A 24,119-nucleotide genomic window follows, 5' to 3' on the forward strand; every position below is an offset into this window, starting at 1 on the left:
GATAAAGGAACATGAGAAACTAGAGAGGTACCAGGGCCTCAAAGAAGAACTCAAGAAAGCCTGGAGAGTGAAGACATCGTTGGTACTTGTGGTCATTAGGGCACTCACGACATTAACCCCCAAACTGGAGGAGTGGCTAAAGCAGAGCCCAGCAAACATCAGACATCTCAGTCCAGAAAAGCGCAGTTTTAGGAACCGCTGGGATACTGCAGAACCCTCAAGCTCCCAGGCCTCTGGTAGAGAACCTGAGCTTGGAAGGATGAGATCACCTGCAGAGGGTGAGATGGGGATTTTTTTTTACATGAAACATTTATTTATTTATTCGTTGCTTAAAAAATATCTTCGGTCCTACAAGTCCAGGAAAGCTAGTTGAAATTAACAATGCTTAACAAACAACATCTGAGGTCATCCGTTAAAGGGGAGGGGAGCTGTTGGGAGATTTAGGACAGCTGAGCTGATTATTTGATTGGAAACAGGTGAGGGAGGAATGAACAGTAAGGGGTTAACTGAGGGAATAAATTTCAACCAAAGTTGAAAATAAACAGTTATTTAAAAAAATAGCTGAACAAACACAAAATCCAGCACCACAAGAGACAAATGATAGATATTTTTAAGTAAAACATTCCACCATAATGACTCAATCAATGTGATTTAAGTGAATAAATTATACCATTTCATACCTGGATCTTGTCTCTACTTGCATGAAATTCAGTCATTAGGGTTTTGCATTACCCTGCGTTTCAGGTCTGCTCTTGGGACCTAATGGTTTATTGTACAACTTTTTGGGGGGAGGGCAGATGAGCCCAGTGAAAATTACTCCCAGTGGTAACTATGGGAGACTTTAGTCTGTAGTTGTGCATTTCCTTGCTTCTTCACTCTGTCATGCATCCAACACAGTTACATCAAATTGAGAAACACAAACCTTCCAGTTTCAAGCAGTTATTTTATGTATTGTTTCAAATTAAATTAAATTCAATTGTTTTAGAATTTTAAAACTGTATAATTTGCCTCAAAAATATGTACAAGGACTATTGGGATTTATACATTTATAATGGTGAGCCTCACTGACATTTATTTTTAAATTGTGATTTATCAAATACATTATTTATGAAATTATATTTTAAAATATGACTTCAGAATATATGTCTTGATTAAAGAAGATGCATGTAAGGTTTCAGTGAACATGAATGTGATTTAATGAGGGGGCTAGTGGGGTGGCCAACAATTTTTTCTGTGATTGCCCAAACCCCAGCTGGCCACCCCTTGGGGGCGCCACTGCCAATGGTTCTGACCCTGTCCAGAGCCTGATGATGTTGATCCTAAAATACCAAGTAAACAGATTAAATGGAGCGGACGGGGGCGGAGATGATGAGCCCATGGCAGCTGCATAAATGATGGGAGCGATGCTTCAGTCCCAGTGATGACGATAATCAGCTAGACTGAGTGGTACGTAAGAACTCCGCGTGGGTGCAGCACCGGTGGTGGGAGTGTCCGCGAGGAGCCGCTCCACACCCAGCTCACGCGCTCAGTTGGGTTCATAAACTCACCAGGTCGTGAGCGCGAGAGCAGAACGCAGAGTGAACCGTGCGCGAGGAGGAAACGAGTGCGGAGTTTAATTAGCGTAGTAGCTTTGTTGTTGTTTTGAAAACAAACTCGCGGGAGTAATGTGTATTTCTCGGGCCGGTTTGGTGCTGCTCTGCGCGGTGTTAGTGGTGGCACTTGCGCGCAGGAGTTCACCGGAACCGGAGGATGTTCAGGACAAAATCAACAGCGCCAGATGCTCATCCAGGTGCCTCAGTCTGCACATGACCCAGCTAACAGCCGCCTTCAGACACATCCAGGTAAAGAAACAAAACAAAAAACCACCTCAGTCAACAGCTCCATGACCACCATGTAAAAGGGAAAGTGATCAGTAATTTCACACGACTCTCCTTTGTTTAATAGTTGTTTTATTTTGATAGATCATTATTAAAAACTGCAGAAAATAATTTAACGTGTGTAAAAACGATTCCGGTGATCCTTTTTAGTCAGTTGCTGACTGTTTCTAACTGAACTGAATAAATAATAAACTCCTATAAAGGTCTCATGGTGTTCAGAAACAGATGAATATGCAAAAAAAATACGAAACACATAAAACACGTTTAATGTATTTTTTTCTTGCACAAAAATCAAATTGAACGGAATTCTATGAATTCTGGCGTCTTTGGTTTTGAAACTTTAGCATCTGACCTATAAAATGATAAAACCAGATTCGTGAGTAAACTACAAACTGTACTTAAAAAGGGGCATAATAAGAACAGAAACAGCTGCAATCTATTATATATTAATTTATGGATATTGTATTTGGTCCATACATAAATATTTACATTCTATTACACTGTAAGAAATGAAATGTTGAATTTATTTAACCAAGTTATGTCAGCTGGTTCCACTAAACCTAGTTGCTTAATTCTAAAGAGTAATAGACAATTTTATGTTTAAAGTAAATGTATATCACTCTTTAGGCAACTAGGTGTAGTGGAACATGTTGACATAACTTGACTTCACTGACTGGTTAGCGCGCGTGGCTTTCACCCGGGAGTCTGGGGATCGAATCCCGCCCGGGCCCTCGTTTCTCCACCTTGCCACATTACGTTAACTCAACATTTAATTCTTTAGAATGTAGGGTTAATTTTTCAGTTTTCTGTGAGTCGCATTGGGGTCCCAACCCCAGATTTAAGAACAATTGTAATATGCTGTAATGTGGTAAATGTGAAAGTGTTGGTTTTCTTTCTATTATCTGTGATAATTTATTTTCTAAACATGCTACAAGGTCTTTACTGAAGCATTACTTTGTTGTATCATATTTCACAGTGCATTTTTGATCAGCTGCATCAGCGAAACGTGCTTCATTATGCACACTGGGCAATAATCCCATCACAAGCAGCACTTAATCCCTAAATTATTAATCAGAGAAACCCCAAGCCTGCACTCGCTGTTTGCTACACAGTTTACATCAGGATGTTTGGGCGAAAATATTTTGATGTTGCTCAGATCCCAGTTCTATACTTGGGCAAAAGATACACCCCAAAATGGTTGCTTGATGATTTTTAATAGTTCACAGAATTGCTCATCTCACAGAAATAGTTCGCCCATGCACTGTGCCCTTTGAAGTGAGGAATGCCAGATTAACAGGGACATTAGGACGTTACCAAGTTTGAAAAACCACTTATCGTTAACGGCTTCAACATGTGCATGCTGTGTAGTGGGTGGGAAAGTCATTACCCACAGAGTTTGGCCCCACTGGCTCTGAGGTGTGTGGATGAAAGTGTGTGTGTGTGTTGCTTTGTGTAAAACTTTGGTCTGGTCCTTGTCCCTCCAGAGTAGACTCAAACACCTGTGTGCCGGATAATAGGGGTGGCCCCTGGATGCCTTTGTAACATTGAGTAGATGCATATGGTAGAGTTTCTTAGAGTGGAGATGTGAGAAGAACATTTGGTTTAAAATTTATGAAGTGAAGAGTAGTAGGCAAGCGAGGGAAACACATACCTGCTAATCGGTTGGTGGCAAACAGACCAGACATAAATCATCAGACTGGATTACGTTTTTTAAAAGCAAACAACATGTTTTGATTTAATAAACGGACCTTGTACTTTCACGGCATATTTTATGGAGAAACATTCTCAAACTAAAGACAGAGAATATTTACCTTGTTTCAATTTTCAAAACTCAGTCTTAAAGTGACAGTGTGTATTTTTCATCTTTGGTAAGTTCTTGCTGTCTAGTTTCTAATTCCATTTTTACTTCTTTTTTTAAACCCAGAAACTTTTTTTTTACCTTGCTAACAGTTTCGTTTGCCGGCTGCAAAACTTCCTCAGAGCGGACGCTGATGGTGGTGTCACGTCCTACTGCGTTTATCCACGGGCAGCAGAGGGCGTTGTCGCCCTCTGCTGCCCGCTCTCCTCTCACCGATGATGCAGTCCCATGCACGATCCAATGCGAGAAAACCATATAATGGACTGGGACAACACAAGGATCATAAACACAGAACAACAGAAATACAAAAGATGGATAAGGGAAGCTATAGATATAAGGAGACGTGGATGTGGGACCATGAACCGAGATGATGGAGTTTCCACATTGGATCGTGCATGGGACTGCATCATCGGGTGAGGGGAGAGCGGGCAGCAGAGGGCGACAACGTCCTCTGCTGCCCGAGGGATAAACGAAGTAGGAAGTGACGCCACCATCAGCGTCAGCTCTGAGGAAGTTTTGCAGTCGGCAAACAAAACTGTCAGCAAGGTAAAAAAAAAAAAACTTTTCTGTGTTAAAAAAAAAAGAACTAAAAATGGAAGTGTGTATTTTTCTTGGCGATAGGGGGGTAGTAGTTACCCAAATCATTGCAAGCAAGTAGGATTTTTGGTTGGATTAAGACCTTACCAACGGATACCCATTAGGGTCAAAAAGCCCTGGGAAGTGCAAACCTCAGCAAAATGACAAGCATATCAGACTCCCTTTCATCACTGGCAGCAAGTGAAGAGGTAAATGTGTAAAATGACAACATTTATTAATGGTGAAAATTTTGTAACCATTTGTTGCAAATCAGTAAATGCATTTTGTCCTCATGGGCTCCCGTAGAAGGAATCATGGCATTTAATATGGCATCAAACAGAGACTTAGACCCGATCCCATGTATTTTAGACCTGACTTTTGTGGTTATATGTTACAAAGCCACCAATATTTTTCAACAACTGGGCATTGTTTAATTCATTTTAACAACATTTCGATGGGTATTTCCAGAGATTAATGGTAAAAACTACACATTGTCTCTTTAATGTTTTAAGAAATACAAAGCATTTCCTGGGTGCGAAAAAAATCCAAATATGGTGTCAGTGAAATAGCTTCTTACATCCCCGGCTCTCTAGGAGAGATGAGGAGGGGAGTAATAAAAGTAATGTGTGGGTGAAATAATAATCAACGTGCTGTGTCACTTAAAAAACAAAGATTTTTATTACAAAACACGGGATATTTACAAAGAACCTAAAAACTATACTATATACAAAACCGAAGGAGCAATATTCAAAAAGGAGATAACGTAAAGCGCCAACCCAGAAGGGGATGGGGATAGACAACCGAGAATATTAATATTTATGAAAAAGGGGAGATCCTAATTCAAAGTCAAAATGCCGGTCCGAAGTCTAGATGCCAAATTGTCAAATCCTATTATCCAATTTCCAAAAGAGTATACCGAAGATAGTGAACGTACCAAATGTTATCAATAGAAGCGACCAAGGAGAAGAGAATAGTGTAAACGCCCCCTGCTTCGCAGAGCTCTGTGCAATAGGAAACTGAGCGCCGACCAGAACTAACCAATAGCGTTAGACTACCGCTTACTTGCTTAAAATTTAAGGAATACCTCAGCTGATGCAGAGTTGATGAACTTTTCATGGACAAGTACGTCTCTAAAATATAAATATATGAGAACACAACATAACATTAGAATAATACTCGTAAAACAACGTGTTTTAGCCATGGTTTTAGCTCTGTTTGTCGGCTACAGAAGCGCATTTATAAACAGAAACATGAAGTCGCCATCTTAAAAAACAGAAGGAGTGTGATATGCTTGTCAGCCACTAGATAGTGCCATCGGATAAGAGAAATACCCTGGAAAGAACCTTTAAGTACCTCTATCTGCTCTTGAATCAAAGAAAAGCCCAAGTCTAAATAGTTAAAAGTTTATGCCAACGTTGTTTCAAACAAGCCGTAGCCATCCAAGTTTGTTTTGACTCAGTAGTGTCCGCGGTAAGGTGTTTCCTGTTTTCAGTGTTGCACTATGTGTAGCTGTTCGGTGTTTGTGGCTCGCTAAAATTGATTAAATTTCTTTGTACTAGAATATCTCTGAGTTATTGTAGCACATAAGCACGCTAAAACACACATTTTCTGTTGTTCCACCCAGCTTTTAGAGAACCATTTGAGTTCGCATGCAGTTTATTTGGTGTTCAACGGGTTGCTCGTCCAGTTAGCTTAGCCTCAGCATGGCTATGGCTACTTCTGTCTCTGGCTGTGTCCGAATCCAGGGGTAGGATGCTTGTGAGTGCCCATTTTGAGGTCGATGACGTCAAAGCGCAGCGACGAGTACTGTCCGAATTCCAAGAATCCTCATTCTCGCGTCCTCAAACGCGTCCTCGCTCCACCCACATTTCGAGGATGGGTCTGATGGATCCTCACAGGAGCAAGGGTATCCCAGCATGCTTTGCGCGCCGGCCGCTGGACTCGACACTCGCAACAACGGCGGACGGAGTGGGACAGCAGTACAGCTTAAAATGTAAGTTAGTAAAAAAAAATAGCAGTCAAAAAAATGAAATACGTGTTTGGGCACTTTTGGTTGTTTTTATATAAGATCTAATACCGCAAATTGTTTTTTTCTTCATGTAATTTAAGGCTAAAACATGCCCCACCGAAAACAGCTTGAATGTGTAATAGGAAAAACCCACCGTAAACTAGCTTGATCCCAGCAGGCTTTTTAAAAGAAAATAGCGGTAGAAAACTAAGCTGAACGCGGTTCTGTTTATAGACATTCTTCGTTTGTATAAGTACATTTTAAGCAGAAATCAGCGAGAACGAGCTTGTATGGTGGTCCCGTCATAATTCCCGTGTGTGTGTGTTTATTTAGCGAATAAAGCTTCTCATCATTTGTTTTAAGGTTAACACCCCACCGTAAACTTGCATGACAGTCTAATAGGAAAAAACTCACCGTAAAAGAGCTTGCATCTTATGTAATCATGTAACGAACGCCAAAAATAACGAAAACTAAGTTTAATGTTTATTTAAGTTAATTTGTAAGAAACCACATTACTGATTTAATGTTTTTAATTTCATTTTAGGCGAAAAAAAACACAGAACACAATTTTCCTCTCCCATGTTGATAAATTAAAATATTGTTTATTGCATGTTTTATCAACTATGATTTATAATCTGACTTTGTTCTTCTATTCCTCTCTATTCTCATCCAGAACCAGTACCTTTAAGGAGCATCTGTAATTTCATTATGCCCACAGTGTTCTCTGTTGTTAAATGACAATAAAGCCTTGTAATCCTAATTCCCTTTGTCTGTAGGACTGCTAGTATCCAGGGTCAGGAGAGGGAGTCAGCGGAAAGCCCACTGCTGAAACCTGGCCCTGGTTTGTCCCCATGGACGAGGTGTTGGGACAGAGGCCTTCCACTATGCCTCCTGTCCTTATTGCTTCCATTCCCGAGGACACTCCAGGGCCAAGTGCAGCAGTGGGTGAGACAGAGGACAGGGAGAGTGGTGGAAGGAAGCCGGACTCCTCATCAGGGAGAAAAAGGAGAAGGGCTGATGAGCTCCTTGACCTGATCAGGGAGGACATGAGACAACAGAGGGAAGCGGAGGAGAGGAGAGAAAGAAGGATGGACAGATTTTTAGCATTGATGGAAAGGATGGCAGAGAAATGGGTTTTTTTTCTTTTAGTTTCTTCTGGTTCAGGTTCAATATATGTGTTTGAATGTTTTTGTTATTTGTTTAAATGTAATAAAATTTCTATTAATTGATAACTCTTTTTTGATCATTAACAGTTTTATTATTCAGTTTTTAACAAGTAACAACATAATAAATAAATTGTAAGGGAACACTGTAAGGAATAAAAGTAAAGATAAAAGTAAAATATACACAGTAAACTTGGAAAGCAGGGAGTCTTTGGTGGTGTTGCTAAATCTACTAAACATGGATCATTGAGGTGGATGGAGTGCAGGAACCGAGATCCGTGGCTGAACGTTTCTGGTTGGCAAGTGGAACATCAGACAGAGTGGTCTGCAGAGGGTGCTTCTGGATGCCTCATCTCACTGTCCACTGCATCGTCCATCAAAAGGGTTTGCTGGGCTGGCTCAATCGACGGCTGTCACATCACTAACATTCAGATATATGCAAAAAAGGAGATCATGAGTATAATACTTGTAACTCTAGCAGATAACAGGACTAAATGATTTTTAAACTTTAAATACAAAGGCCGGTGACGTTTATTGAGCCGTCGCAGCTCCTCAAAAACCACAAATAAGGTGAAATATTGCTGTGGATCCATTTCCAACGTCGCTACTAGCTTGTTAGCCTGTTTGCCGCCGTCACGGTAGCTAGGCAACTGGACCTGGGGGCGGGAATAAAAACGAGGCTGTACTGTCCGAATTCAGAGCCGCTGACTTCCGGTTTTAGCGGTCTAGCAAGGACCAGGCCTTGCTAGACCGGCGAGGACCCGTACTCACAAGCATCCTACCCCTGGATTCGGACACAGCCTCTGCTTGTTCGTCTCCTATCTCTTGCTCTCTGTGTCAGATGTTTAGTTACTCCTTTGCCTCCTTTAGCGATAATGGTACGTGCAATAAATGTATCACTTTTGTAGATTCTGAGGTGAGGGTGTCAGAATTGGAGGCCCGGCTCCACGCTGTTGAAAAGCCTGTAGATAGCCGTAGCTACTTAGCTAGCATGGGGCTAACCAGATCAGAACCCCTCCATAGCGGTTCTCCAGCAGAACCCGAGCAGCCGGGACCTCATGCCACTGGGTGATGGTACGTAGGAAGCATAGAACCCAGCCCGTGGGACACCACCAACCTGTGCACATTTCTAGCAAATTTTTCCTGCTCAGTGACGTAACCACTGACGAGCCGACTCTGATCATTGGCAGCTCCACATTCAGAAACGTGGCATTAGAGACTCCAGAAACCATAGTTAAATGTTTACCTGGGGCCAGAGCGGGCGACATTAAATCTTGCCTGAAACTGCTGGCTAAGGATATGCGCAATTACAGTAAGATTGTTATTCACGCTGGTGGTAACAACACCCAGTTACGCCAATTGGAGGTCACTAAAATTAATGTTGCTTCACTGTGTAAGTTTGCCAAAACCATGTCAGACTCTGTAATTTTCTCTAGCCCCCTGCCTGATCGAACCAGTGACGACATGTTTAGCCGCATGCTGTCCTTCAACCGCTGGTTGTCTAGGTGGTGTCCTGAAAACAACGTGGGCTACATTGATAATTGTAAAACTTTTTGGAGAAAACCTGGTCTGATGCAAAGAGACGGCATCCACCCCTCTTTGGATGGAGCAGCTCTTCTTTCTAGGAACATGGCCAATTTTATTAGTCCTCCATGACAACCCAGAGTCCAGACCAGGAAGTAGAGTCGTAGTTTAACACATCTCCTCTGCAGTTTCAGTGCTGTTACCCACCCACTACCCCAATGAGACAATGTCGTGCCCACGGCCAAACCATGTGCTGACTTATGGCATAGAGTGTGGGGAAAATAACGATATTTCCACATAATCCAGTCCCCTCGGACCACTTTTTGATAACCTTTGAGTTTTTTATAACTGAGTTCTCGAGATTTGTAAGCAAAATTCACTATAGCCGTTGCATCTTTTAAATCAACTCTTCCATCTTTACTATCTTCAGCATCTTAGAGGAATGTAGCAGAGGGCAATATTGTCATTTCTAGCCCTTCACAAATTGATAATTTAGTTCATAATGTTACTTCTTCTTTACGTGTGGCATTAGATGATGTTGCCCTTTTAAAAAAGAAGGTAACTAGGGACAGGAAGTTGTTCTCCCTGGTTTAATTCTCATTTACGAACTTTAAAACAACACTCTAGAAAATTGGAGAGAACACCTAGACAACCAGCGGTTGAAGGACAGCATTTGGCTCGACACACCAGGAGGAGTCCTACTTATCCTGGAAAAATAGCTTTATAAAAATAAGCTTCGACAAGCTAGAACTGCTTATGTTTCATCGCTATTTGAGGAGAATATGAATAATCCTACATTTCTTTTCAGTACAGTTGCCAAACTTACACAGAATCATAGCTCTGAACCATCTATTCCTTTAGCCCTCAGCAGCAATGACTTCATGGGATTTTTTACAAGTAAAGTTAATTCTTTTAGAAACAAAATTATTAGCGTCCTCCCTAATGCGATTTCTTCTTCCTCAGTAAGTGAGGTAGCATCAGAAGTAACTGTAGAACCTCATCTGTTTTTGAACCGTTTTCATCCAGTTGAGCTTTCAGAGTTATCAAAAATATTAGCTTCATCTAAACCTTCAACTTGTATTTTAGATCCAATCCCAACCAACTTATTTAAAGATGCATTTCCTTTGGTTACTGCCCCCATTCTAGATATAATCAATCTATTCTTAGTAAATGGATACGTACCACAGTATTTGAAGGTTGTTGTAATCAAAAGTTTACTTAAACCTTCTCTGGATCCAGATGACCCAATGAATTATAGACCAATATCTAACCTTCCATTTTTATCCAAAGTCCTTGAGAAAATAGTGGTCAACCAAGTATGTGAGCATTGGAACACTAATGATCTGTTTGAGGAATTTCAGTCTGGTTTTAGAGAGTATCACAGCACTGAAACTGCATTAGTGAAAGTTACAAATGATATTCTTATGGCCACAGATAAGAATCTTGTGTCTGTTCTAGTCTTGTTAGATCTCAGTGCTGCTGTTGACACAGTTGATCACAATGTTCTTTTAGAAAGGCTTGAACATGTTGTAGGGATCAAAGGAACAGTGCCAGGCTGATTTAAATCCTACCTGTCTTGATAGATTTCATTTTGTAAATGTACATGACAAATCTTCATACTCCAGGGAGGGTTATTTGTGGAGTACCACAGGGTTCAGTGCTTCAACCAATTCTTTTTACTATATATATGCTCCCAATTGTTAAAATCATTAGACAGCATGGGATAAACGTCCACTGTTATGCTGACAATACTCCGTTATATCTATCCATTAACCCTGATTAACCTAATCGGTTAGTTAGATTACAGGCTTGTCTTGAAGACATAAAAAAATGGATGACTAAACTTTCTGCTTTTAAATCAAGACAAGACTGAATATCTCATCTTTGGACCTGAAATTCAGTAAAGGAAATTGCTTAGTCAATCACCTGACCTGAATGGTATTAAATTAATCTCAGAGAACAAAGTAAAGGAAACTTGGTATTATCTTTGACCAGGACATGCTATTCAAATCCCAAGTTAATCAAGTTTGTAGGATTTCCTTTTGCCACCTTCAGAATATTGCTAAGATTATAAACATCCTTTCCAGGAGTGATGCTGAAAAACTAGTTCATGCATTTATTACATCAAGACTGGATTACTGTAATTCATTACTCTCAGGAAGTCCACAGAATGTAGTTAAAAGTCTTCAGCTTGTCCAAAATGCTGCAGCTAGAGTTCTGATGAGAATTAAAAAGAGAGATCATATATTTCCTGTCTTAGCTTCCCTACATTGGCTGCCTGTTAAATTCAGAATAGATTTTAAGATCCTCCTTCTCACAAATAAAGCTCTTAATAATCAAGCTCCATCATACATCAGTGATCTGATTGTTCCATACGTTCCTAACCGAGCACTTCGCTCTCAGACTGCAGGTTTACTGGTGGTTCCCAGAATATCTAAAAATATTATGGGAGGCAGATCTTTTAGCTATCAGGCTCCTCTCCTGTGGAACCAGCTCCCAGCTTTAGTCCATGAGGCAGACACCTTGTCTACTTTTAAGACTAGTCTTAAAACATTTTTATTTGATAGGGCCTATGGTTAAAATCTGATGTTAGCCCAGATCCGGACAAGTGGGGGAGTAGAGGGAGGTGGAGTGTACAGTCGGTAAAGACGGCTGTCCCTTTCCCTGCCTCCAACATGCTTCCATCTAAAAGGCTAGGTTATCTAGAGTTATCTCTGTAGTTATGCTTCTATAGGCTTAGACTGCTGGAGGACATACTGACCACTTTCCACACTCGACTTTCTTCTACAATTTGCTCTTTAACTGTATTATTTTCTGCTATTTCAGGTGTTAACTTTATTTTTTCTCTAAGTGTTTTTCTCCCCAGAAGAAGCTACAATGATGTTCTGCTGAGCTGTGGTGCCCTCATGGTGAGGGCCATCGGCTTGAACACTGTTGCTAACCACTTAAACATTCTCCCTCTCATAATAATAACATTTTACTTTCCTTGACGTTGGATGTGCTACTACTAGTTTACCTGTTTAATTATAGATTCACTAGGATAAATACAATAAAGTTTATCTCTCACCAAATAGAATATTTACGAATGTAAACACTACTTGGTATATATGTTGTGTGTGTGTTGGGGGGGGGGGGGGGGGGGGGGGGGGTTGGTGTCTGCGCGTGTCTGCTCTGTCTTCTTGATCCCCAGTGAGTCATGGCAGATGACTGCTTATGCTGAGCCAGGATCCTTTGGAGGTTTCTTCCTGTTAACAGGGAGTTTTCCTCTCCATTGTCGCTAAATGCTTGCTTAGTATGAGGATTGCTGTAAAATGATGCAATTTGCTGGGTTCCTTATATAGGAAATTTTTTTTTTCTGATTGGCTGTGGGAAGTGCCTTGAGACGACTCTTGTCGTGATTTGGCGTTATATAAATAAACTTGAATTGAATTGAATCTTGGTTGTTCCACTCCGTCACATCATCCCACCCACCAAAGTGCTTTGATTGGCACGCCACCAGACTGGTCAGGGCTGTGGAGGTCCCAATGGAGTGTGGCTAAATAGACACGCAGAGAAAAACCCTTTTGTTTCTGCTACTGTCCATCTAGATTTCTAGGCAAATAGCTTATCTCTGTCACACAGACATTTACTTTCTAAAATAAACATTTAAATGTAGTTATTTTAACAAATAGTGTGGTTTCTGGAGCAAAAACTCCAACTTTTAAGCATCCAGCAAAGAGTTGCTTGGTTTTACAATGAAAAATAAAAGTTTTTTTCATGAACCATTTCAGTTATTTGTCAAGCGAAGCTTCCACTACTTGACCCGTCCATCAGAGTCCAGGTCCCAGGGGTAGCCAGCCAGCACAGCTAAGCCCACATATCAAACCAAAATCAAATTTAATGCATTGTTAAATGAACATCTTCAGATTATGAACTGGACGATATTTGTCTCTGTACTTTTGAGAGAACTGAACGGCTGCACACATTGCTTTGTACTGGGCAGCACAACAAACTGGCAAAACTACATGTGAATGCTGTTCTCGAACACTTTGTCCATTAGCCATAAAAATCACACATCTGGAGTGATAAACAGTTCAGGAAACATCAATTATTTATTTAAGATGTCCTCAATCAACAGACTGAAATAATTTTTAGGAAACGGATTCTAATTGTTTTTCTCCTTTTTTTCAGTCAGATTCTGAAATAAAGATCTTTTGAGTCCCAACTCATGGTTTACGTCCACATGTGCAAACTAGTTAAAACCTTTCATCACACAACAATTTGGGCCAACATATTCTAAAAGTCCCCACAGATGGACTCCTATTAGAAGGAAATAAAAATGAGATCTTCTCTCATAGCCTTTACAAAACAATCCTACAGGTTTTTAGGCTGCAGACTGGCAGTGTAAGGAAATATTGATGCACTGAAATATCTCAGTATTTTGTGATATGATACTGGTTCCGTATTTAAAATTAGTGTATGGAATTTTTGATTGAGAATTTACATGCGAACATCAACATTTTTGTGCGTGGTGCAACTCCGACCGCTAGGTGGCAGCAGTTTTCACCGCCTTCATTCTGACGGAACAATGAGATCTTGCGATAACACTGGATGTATTGTAGTAGCATCAGGACTGACTTTTCCTATTAAATTCCATCTTGAAAATTGAAAACAGCATGTGATACTGGATCTGTCGGTGGAGTCAAAACTAGAACGTTCTAGTTGGAAGGCATAGTGTGCAGTCATTTAAAGAGGGCCTACACTCGTTATATCAATACATCTGCTGTCATCAACTAATGCCTTGTGAGTAGTTCTTAGTGGAGAAGACCTCTGGCGCTCCTGTTTTAGGAAGTAGAAGTGAACCATGTATTAATGAAGTTCATGCGTTGGTAAAAACAAACTAAAGTAGGTTTCTTCTTAAACAGACAAGTTTCTTAGTGAAACAATCTTTCCTTGTCTGTCAGGCAAAGAAGGATTGTTTCTCTAATATTCTTGTCTTTATAAGAAGAAACCTATTTTGTTAGAAGTGATCTGGACAAGAGGGGGGTAGAAAACGGCACAATTTGGAGTCATACCAATTCATTTTCATGATATGTGAACATCTTGACTCTGATTGGCTAACAGCAACACGACTACCACCGATTTTGCTCTGCAAAGCTGATGTTTTAACTCCACAAACAACACAAGCCTGAAGGAGTTTTGCCATGTTTTGGAGTTGCTAATGCTAATGGTTAGCTTTAAACTAGCCAAGAGGTGCTCTGCTCTCTCCTGGAAGCTATATCAACAACATCCTCCCCCGTCGTGAATCAAGATGGGTGAGTCCATGAATGCTAATTTACAGTTTGATGTAGATCTGTGCGGCTTTTTCTGACCCAAGCGTTTCTCTGCCTACTTTGTGTCGGCAGCTAATGCAGGAAATTGGGTAGAAGACTATTGTCATGTTCAGCCTGCTTGTGAAACTCAGTGACTGATCATATTTCAAAAAGAACAAGTATTATACATTTCTCAGTGAACTTCCTCTTTAAGAAAATTATTTAGAGCATAATAATTTAACTATCATGCAAAGACCATGCTATGTGATTTATTTTTAGCAAAGGCACTGCTTGAGTCTGCACAATTCTCTGCTCACCTGTCTTGATTACTCTGCAGCATCACATATGGTATGCATCAAAGATACACCACTGTATTGATTTCATCACAGCGTAAAATGGTAATTTGGTACATTTAATCAAAGGGCAGCGACATTAAGGGAAATTAGTGACTCAGAATCTCATTTTAGGTTTCCGAGAGGCAGACAAGTCTCTGTGTATATTTGTAAAGAGTCCTTCTAGCCACATCCTGGAGGATTTCATTCCCTTTTATAGAGCAGCTTACAGAACACACAGAGTGACTGATGTGTGGGATAGATGTGTGTTTGAATAAAAATAAAGAATAAAAAACAAATCCCATTTGATGGCAGATTCAACCACAGCAACATCAGTGAGGCCAAACAGCTTTGTCCTCCTCTTGTCACCCACACAGTAAGATAAAAACACACACATAGCTTCCTCTGGCTTCATGTGGGTGAGCCCTGTGCTTTTGGCTCCTTCTCTCCATCAGTGTGTGTGTGTGTGTGTGTAGCCACTAGAATGTGAATCACCAGTTTTCTATTTACACCTCTTTCTGCTGCGTCTCTGGGTTTTCCACTACTTTCCTGTGTATGGTGTAATAGTGTAATTATAGCGCTTTTGTGTGCGAGAGAGTGCACATGTGTATATGTTGTCATGGTCCCAAATTCCTCCTTGATGTAAACTGCTAAGAAAAAGAAACAAAAAATCCCAACTTTGCTTTTGGAGTTGGATCTATTTTTTTTGGGATGCAGCAGATTAGATGAGACATACTTGTGGTGGTGAGCTGATTTAAGTTTAAAGACTGAGAAGAAGGCTAGTGCAAAGTTGAATGATCTGTGTGTGAATATGTGTGTGTGTGTGTGTGTGTGTGTGCACTATTCTGCGGTAGGTAACTCTTATCAGTCCTGAGGTCAGTTACACTCTGACAAAAAGACTACGGCTCGGTCAGGTTGCACGGGGGACAGACGTGGAGATGGAAGCAGATAGACAAACCCAGTCAGGCATAAAGATGAGCGAAGGGGAGGAATGGTGGGAGACCAGACAGGTAGATGGACTGATATGGTGTCAGATTTCCGCCAAAACCCGTGCAAGCGTAGCCAAAACCCGTGCACGCGTATTGTGCACATCGCGCGTGCGAACGGGACTCGCGCGTGGAGGTTAGAACCTCATGAGTGAAAATATACATGGCGAGGAGGTCATTTGTACACTGAGAGGGAGCAAACTGTGTCTGTGAGCGCACAAGGATGTGCACAAGTGACAAACCTCGTTGGCCAACGAGCACACGGCAGAGGAAAACATGCGCGCGGCAGCCTCACTGCGTGCTCGGTGCGGCAGCCTCACTGCACGTGTGGCAGCCTTTCTGCGCGCTCGGTTTCTGATTCTGCTCGCTCGGCTGTTGGGAGTTTTGGCACTCTGGAGGCGTGGAAGAATTAAAGTGCCAGAAACTGAGCAGTTGAACTTTCAATTTGAGAGCAGAATTTCATATCAAGAGACCATCTTTTTAATTTCAGAATACTATTTTATATTATTGCTCTCAAAACTTGTAATGCTTGCGCTCAAAATGTCTGCTCTCTTTCAAATTCACTCTGTTCTCCTTCAAATCTTTGTTTTTGCGCTCAGATTTAACCTTCTTACACTGGTATTGTCTTCTCATGTGACAACTTTTTCTCTACACGGATCAAAACTCCTCCCACAAGTCTGTCCCCTGCTCTCACGGATCTTGTCTGCTCTCGCTCAAAACTTAGAAGTACAATCTCCTAGCAACCGCTCAGCCAATAGAAAGACTTGTGGGACTGGGCGGGAACAAACCTCTTTGGGGTGCGCTCGTTTTGCGCTCTGTGGATTTTCCTGTGTGGCTGCCGCATCTGCGCACTAACAGCCTGGCTAATACCCGCTCTGATCTGGAGCGAGAGTTTCACCTGCACCAGCAAAATGGACCAGAACCAACAAGACGCTCAAGTAAGTTATTTTTCAAGGCTACTAGCTGCAGTTTATTCCATACAATTGTTTTGTTATGCTACTTTTTACGACTCCTCGCATTTAATATTGCAACAGGGGCACATAGCTAGGTGGATTAGGTTATTCACTATAGCTACAACTTTCATAAAATGGCCTCAGCAGATTTGAGTTTTACCCTAACATATCACTCGTCCCCAATGCTAGCTCTGGACCTAGTGTAGATGTTTTTTGTTTAGTATTCCCACCTTTGTTTTTAATAGTTAGCTCTTTGGACATTACAGTAGTTATTCGTTAGCGTTTACTCCATGAACATTGTTTCCTCATCTAACTGCTAACTATCAAAATGTGTTTCATCCATCGACATAAATATATCCCAATGTTTTTCTCGCGCTGTAATGAACAAGATGGGTCATCAAAGTAAGAGAATGTTATTAAAAAGTGGAACTCGTTATAATTGAACGATGGAAAATTTTGACCAAAGCCGTAGGAGAAAACCGTTTTTGATAGGGAAACACATTTTGACACAACACCTGCCCTGACTGGCGCGTCAGCTAGCTTTCAATCTGTTTGTATGTTTCTGAAAATATTAATGCTATGTTAAGTGAGTGTAATCCAGTAGTAATTTCCCCAACAAAATAACAATTTCTATTTTTGCTCAATTCCTGCCTCCTTCCATTTCATTTTGCACTTGCATTATTTCTTTTTGTAATCCTGTCAAACCTAGCCGCTGGTCTTTAAACATAATGAGCCTAACTTACTAATACTGAGTCTGGGGTTACATAAGCAGTAACAAAACAAAAACAGTTTCTGTTTCTAAGTCTCAGCAATGAGTAAGGTTGTATTTCTGGTGTAAGCGAACTAACATTTGTTTTCTGTGAAATGCGCGAAATGTTGTATTACACAGTCTGTGGTACCATGATGCAGCACAATTCACTGTTGCATGTTAAACCACAGAAGATGTAGAGGAAAATGAATGTAATGGCTGAGGTGGAGGACCTGTAATGACACCAGAAAATAAGAAAATGTGTAAAAGCTTTATTAAAAGTTTAGTCCTGAAATTCTCATGGTAATCCAGGGAAGCAGGTTGGTGCATGGTCAGGGAACAGGCGTGGGTCAGGGCCAGATAAACAGCAGGTTCCATCCCAGCTCCAACCAGAGAGTGCTGCTGTTGTGTCCTTGGGCAAGACACTTAACCAACTTTGCCTGCTGTTGGTGGTCGGAGGGACCGGTGGTGCCAGTGTTCAGCAGGCCCGCCTCTGTCAGTGTGCCCCAGGGCAGCTGTAGCTACTATCTGGCTTATCACCACTGTAAGCATGTGAAAAGGGTGTGGCTGTTGTGTAAAGTGCTTTGTAGGCCTTGGACTTGATAAATTTCAATAAATGTGCAAGCCAATTACAATTTTTTTCAATTTGTAGGTGTTTCCCATTTGCTGTATAACCAAATACAACTTTTTCTGTGTTTTTTGTTGTATTTCTTTAGACTGGTTCCATCCGAGAAGTTACGAGAAACCTTATGGATTTACTGAATGCTCATCTACAAGCAGAGGGCCCGCAACAAACACCAACTGTGCCACAGCGCACAACACCAGCGACAACACCTTAACAGACTATCCCTCGGTCTACAGTTCATCAAGAAATGTCAAGGTAAGTTAAGTGTAGAAATGTAAATATTTGACATCTGCATTGGTCTATTCAGTGGTTTGAAATTAAATTATTCCAATGATGCTTTATTATTCATCTTAGAAAGAGGCTTTCTGCAATTGACTGTATTTTTTTTTTTACATAGTGAAATTAAATTCTGAAATAATGTAAGCAGTGTAGTATAGGCTACAGCTAGGGCTGGGCAATATATAGATATTTTAAAATTATAAATATAATTTTAAACGAGAAACAAGATGACTTTGTATTGATATGACTAGTCAAGCCACATAAGCTAGCAACTAGCTTGCTCCGTCTGTAAGCGGTCATTTCATGTATTCTCACAAATCTGCTCAATCAGAAAACCTCTGGGTCAATGTTCTGCCCTAAACTTTGCATTTGGCTTCATGGTTTTTAATTATTTGGGGATATTCGTTCATGTTTCATCAAGCCTGTTCACTGTGGTTACCAACGGAGTTCTGTTTACCCCTCCCTCCCTCGTGTAATTGGGAAACCACTACAGAGAGCCGGAGTGGCCAAATTACCTCAAACATGTTGTAATGGCTTCAACTGTAAACGTTAGGGTTAACATTTAATTTTGAAGGTGAGTTCAGCGCTAAAAGTTTTTCTGGTTCCGTTTTTTTGATGCTTTGCTATGGTCGGGGCTCAGCCACGTGAGTTCGGAATAGAACGGGTGGTTTCTTGTTCACATGTGATTCCCAGGACTTCTCAGGAATGCGGAAATCCCCGAGCATGTGGGCGGCGGTAAAGACGCGCGGAAGAAGTCTGCGGTGTCCGCCTATGCTAAACAATAATTCCTCATCAAACCGCTGCACCAACACACACTGCGCTTCTCTAATAATCTGCTCTCCTCTAATCCTTCCTACTTCAGCGCTGTAGTGTCCTCCGCTGCAGACGTGTCCTTATAACCGCTGCTACACACACACACACTGCTGTCCTCCTCTGCTGCGGAGCGGGTGACAGCAGCTCAGTGCTTCATGTGGGCTAAACAGCAACCAGGATGAAAAGTAATCGCATATGCGGAAACCCCCCGGTGTTTGATCCAACTCCCCAATAGGAGGCGGTAGGTGTGAGTTTCAGCTGCCAATCAGTCCATAGTGTCTGCTCGGCACCAGCCGGACCTCCGAGGGAAGTAGTCTGGAAAAAAAAGTCTCCTTAGAACGAAATACACACATGTGAGCCATATGCGAACAAAACATTTGGTTCCGAACGCATCCATGCCGACCCAGATGTGAAAGCGGCTTAAGTGAGGGAAAATACTAACATGGGACGACTGTGAGAATAAGGAGTAAAATAGTTTAGTTTTAAAAATAGTTTCCAGCTCAAAACAGGAGACTTGACAGGTGTGATCCTGGAATTGTGGATGAAGTCTGTCAGTGAAGCTCTTGGGATCACAGCTCCACCTCTCAGTTCAGACTCCACAGAGCTCCTAGTGTGTGAGTTCTTGTTCTCTTCTGTACTTTTAACGTTAACGCAGGAGAGTGTTTGCTGTTGTATTTCAGTTATAATGTGAACAACCACACAAAACATTAAATTTACTCAAAAATTCTGAATGGATTTTTAAGACCTGCCGTGTGAACGTAGCCTTAAGCCTGATTCATGCTTCTCCGTCTGCGTCAGTGCGGAGACACGCGACGTCCTTGCGTGCCTGCCGGAGAGCTCCGCAAGGACGGACGGAGTAAAGCTCTCTTTTCTAAACAGCCGTCAGTCGAGACAGACAACGCAAGCTTGTGATTGGTCAGGATGCCGCTGTTGTTTACAGCGCCGCCATTGCACCCTCAAAAACATAAAGAGAGCCGAGGATAACAAGCAGCAGACACGGAGCAGCTTGAAGAATACCTTGCGAAAAAACTCTAAAAACATGAACTTTTAGTTCCCCCGTGACTGGAGGAGAGAGAAGATGCGCAGCAAGCGTTTTATTTGTGGACGGAAATGACAGGAAACGTGGGTTTAGAGGTGGCGAGCACATGGAGGTGGAGGAGAATGAGAGACAAATATGTCCGTGTTAAAAGTCTCTTATATACACAAAAAATACAATATAAACACATTATCTTGGACCGATACATGACAGGATACCACAGAACAGCGCTACGCCCTCTGTTGTCCTGCCGAGGAATTGCTTTGCAACACTCTCCAGGAGACGGAGAAGTATGAGAGCAAAACACTTCCGTCAATCCGTGCGTGTCTGTCCCTTGCGGAGCTGACGGAGAAGCATGAACCAGGCTTTAGACAGCATGTTTCTCTGTACATAAGCCGTACCATAGACATCATTGGCTGCTGGAGAGTAACTGCTTCACCGCCATATTGAGTAGGTTTCTAACTCCAAAACCCAATTTGAATCCAGTCATTGGAGCAACTATGCCTGTTTTTGTGCAGCTCACAGTTCCAACAACCAGCAGTTACATCTGCCTGTAAGCTTTGTTTGTTAATAAAGTTATATAAAAATAAAAAAAACTGTTACGTCACGATCTCCTTGCGTTCTACAGGAAGTTTAAAAAATTATTTCAATAAAGATTGAAACACAAACATGAAGCTAAATGAGGAGCTCTATGAACATACTGAATGCCGCTTTAAAAGATACTGAATGTGAAATATGGCATTTCTCTACTGCTGACTGATGAAAGGGAGTCCGATGTGCCTGTTGTCATTTTGCAGGAGGTTGAACGATCTGACAAGGTAGTTAGCCCGTAAAAAAATTGTGCTGCAACACTCCCAGTGCTTTTTTTGGTGGCCTTTACGGCTATTCATTGGTAGGCTCATCACGGAACACAAAAATGTAGCTTGTTTGTTATGATTTAGGTACGTACTGCCCCCTAGTGGCAGAAAACTACAGACTGTCGCTTAAAGAAATAGCATAAAATGGCCAGGGATGCAATTCAATATATATTCTCTTCCACGGTTTTAAAATTTTGAAATAATTATCTATCGATCGATTAGATTTTTTTAAATTAATATGCTTTTATTCATCAACCAGCCCTAAAACCTACTAAAGGTTAAACATTTTAAATTGCAAACTGTACTTAATTACGGTGATGCAAGTAAATGACAATTACACCCCTGCAAAATAGTAAAAGTTCTAAATCAAAACCATTTTGAATTTTTGTTATTCTTGTCCCTGCTATTTGTAATTTTTTTTAAATCTAATTTTGACATATAGTAATCCTGCACAACAATGTGATAATTTGGTTTCTATTAAAATTTAGGAAATTTTGCTTATTTGTTGACAAATTGCAGCTCAATATAGAAACATCATCATTGTTCTCTTGTTGTAATGTCAGGATTTCCAAGAGCCAGACATCGACTGGGATGTTGCTGCAGAGTACAGCCCAGATGTGGACGGTGCTGCTGTGGTCCCGGAGTTCGACAGTCCCCTCACTGAAGAGCAGCATGCTGAACTGCATCCATGCTTTCGTTCTTTTTTAAACACAGAAACAGTTTTGTTTACCTGTTAGTAGCTACAGTTTCGCCGACGGCTGCCGGCTTCTTCAGGCTGACGCTGTTGGTGGCGCGTCACTTCCTTCTCCGTTTATCTGCGGGCAGTTGTCTCTGCTGCCCGCAGATAAACGGAGAAGGAAGTGACGCGCCACCAACAGCGTCAGCCTGAAGAAGCCGGCAGCCGTCGGCGAAACTGTAGCTACTAACAGGTAAACAAAACTGTTTCTGTGTTTAAAAAAGAACGAAAGCATGGATTTAGAAAGACACAGCAAGAACACACCTAAGATGCTGAACTGCAGTTGCTACTGGCACAAAATTGGGAGCGTTCAAACACTAAGGAACTTTTATCTATTGTGCAGAGAATATGTTAATGCTGCTTTGTCAGATTAATGTGTACTTGAAATAAAAAATCAAGAGATCAGTTCCAGTGCTTTTATTAATGTTACAAAAGAAATACATAACATGTATTTGAAATGGCAATAAGCCTAACTTTATGGATTCATGTAACAATGTCGCTTTCTAGCTCCAAAACATTACATTATTTAACAAAACCATGTGTCTTTTTGGATTCAAAGTTAAATTTGAACCATTATACAGTAACCTGAACCCAGAACAGTGGCCATCTTGTTTTCACTTAATGTCTGCTAAAATCAAATCTATCACAGACTGCCTGAGTAAGCTGACTTTCAAAGTCAGTGTATGTAGTAACGTGCCATGTAGGTAAGGTGATTAAGTGTGGTCCATACCGGGTGGTACTGTCGTGATCAACATTTAGTTATCTTGTAAAATTCTCTTTCTGTGTCTGTTAGTGGCAAATGTGCCTGGCCTGAAACCCACTGAAAAAAATCCTTGCACTGACAACTGCTTTGCTCCACAGCCATCTGATGGGCTCCCATCTTGGTCATCTGTTCCTGAAGGGTGAAAAAAAAATCAGTGTGTCACTAACATGATTGAGGTACTGATTACCTCTCTGTAATTAAGGTGTAATGGCTAAATCAGTTTCAAAACAAATATATTTATAATTTATTTTTAAATTTTTTTTATTTGATGGGGGATTGAGTGAAACACAATGGTCTCTCTGACACTTCAAAATTTTCTCAATCAATCAATTTTTATTTATGTAACACCTTCCACTGCCTTTGCAGGAGCCCAAGGCACTGAACATAACAATTTTAAAAAGAGCTAAGCATTATGAGCAGTAAAAGTGGAATAATCCTGCATGGTTCTGTGGCTACCTCCTTCTTCCAGGTTTTGCAAGAGGTCCTGCAAAAAGTTGATCATGTCCACTTCCTTTGTGTCTTACTGATCCATTGTCACTGTACTGAGGAGCCAGTGCCTCCACAACGAAGTCTGCATCCACCTACAAAAGACGTTTTTAAAAATACTGTGAATTAAAAAGATAAAACTGTTAGGGCTGCTTCTGCTTATCCTGCAGAGCTAAATTAATATAAGAAAATGAAGATGTATACCACTAAAAATATGTAAAACTTCATTGCCATGATATTAGAATAAAAAATACATCTGATAGCTTCCTTAAAGAAAACTTAAAATTGCTGTCAGTAAAAAAAATGATAGCTGTAAAAAATAAATTGGGGCAAACATTGTTAAACAAACAGATTATTGTACTTGTGAATCGATTTGATTCTTAGTATTTTTATAAGAATCGATTAGAACTGTTGATGGAACAAAAACAGCTTCAGCTTCTCTGCATTTCCTATATGTTTTTGTAATGGACATATTTTTTTTGCAGAGGCCTAAAGAATTTGTACTTACCTGTTTAAGGTTCCCAGGAAGAAAGAGGGGCTGAAGTGCCTGGTGGTGTTGTGGCAACAGCTCATCCAAACCCTAGATGGCCAGTCCTTCTCTAAGCTGACTTAGCATCGGTATGAGTCTCATCACCGAATGCAAACTGATGGCCCTAGTAAAAAGAATAATGAACTTGTAATAACTCAATTTTCAAAAATTGCATGACTTGTTTAATGCTACATTAACATAGCCTACTCAATGATGGCCCTTTTGCAATTGCTGTGAATTGACCAGTGTAGCCACATGCTACAATGGCATCAGAAAGGTCTGTCAGTGCGTCTTCTTCGGCACGTTCGACCTTCAATCAGAAACACTTGTTAGTACAATTTACAGAAAATAAATTATTCTGTTTAATTTACCTCCTGAATCAGGTTCTGGATTGCCGTATCAGTTACCTCTGGCACATCTTCATTTGTTATTTGTCCATGACGCAAGAAACGGTAAGACCAAGTAGAAAAGAAATTCGGTGCTGGTCCTGCTTGAACCAAGCTGGTGGCAATGATCTCCCCACAGATCCTGAACACAAAACAAGCCAAGTTACACTGCAGAGCAGCATCATACTGTACATACCTGTATCTGTTTTCCTGGTAGTAAGAGATACTATATTTGGGGTTTTGCCTTTGCATGAAACTCCAAATAAGTTCAACTCAAGGCCTCGCATCATTTC

The 24,119-nt window shown here is 40.9% G+C and overlaps 1 protein-coding gene and 1 long non-coding RNA gene across 3 annotated transcripts in view; one reads left to right on the forward strand and one right to left on the reverse strand.

Annotated features, from left to right (window-relative positions):
* Window positions 1–1,442: 1,442 nt before the first annotated feature.
* The window catches only part of anos1b (anosmin 1b), an 86,289-nt gene continuing 63,612 nt past the window's right edge, over window positions 1,443–24,119 (forward strand). Inside the window, exon 1 of the mRNA XM_015970958.3 lies at window positions 1,443–1,841. Coding sequence (XP_015826444.3) covers window positions 1,665–1,841 — 177 coding nt within the window. The 5' untranslated portion in view covers window positions 1,443–1,664. The remainder of the gene's footprint in view (window positions 1,842–24,119) is intronic.
* LOC139071573 (uncharacterized) lies at window positions 22,339–23,887 on the reverse strand. 2 transcript variants are annotated; one of them, XR_011521418.1, is made up of 5 exons: window positions 23,848–23,887; window positions 23,648–23,750; window positions 23,420–23,564; window positions 22,882–23,006; window positions 22,339–22,557 (listed from the first exon to the last, which is right to left on the reverse strand). It is a non-coding gene; the product is annotated as an uncharacterized lncRNA (long non-coding RNA). The 2 variants fall into 2 exon arrangements; XR_011521417.1 differs by lacking the exon at window positions 23,848–23,887 and adding an exon at window positions 23,812–23,847.

Source organism: Nothobranchius furzeri, chromosome 8, assembly GCF_043380555.1.
Source record: "Nothobranchius furzeri strain GRZ-AD chromosome 8, NfurGRZ-RIMD1, whole genome shotgun sequence".
NCBI lineage: Eukaryota > Metazoa > Chordata > Actinopteri > Cyprinodontiformes > Nothobranchiidae > Nothobranchius > Nothobranchius furzeri.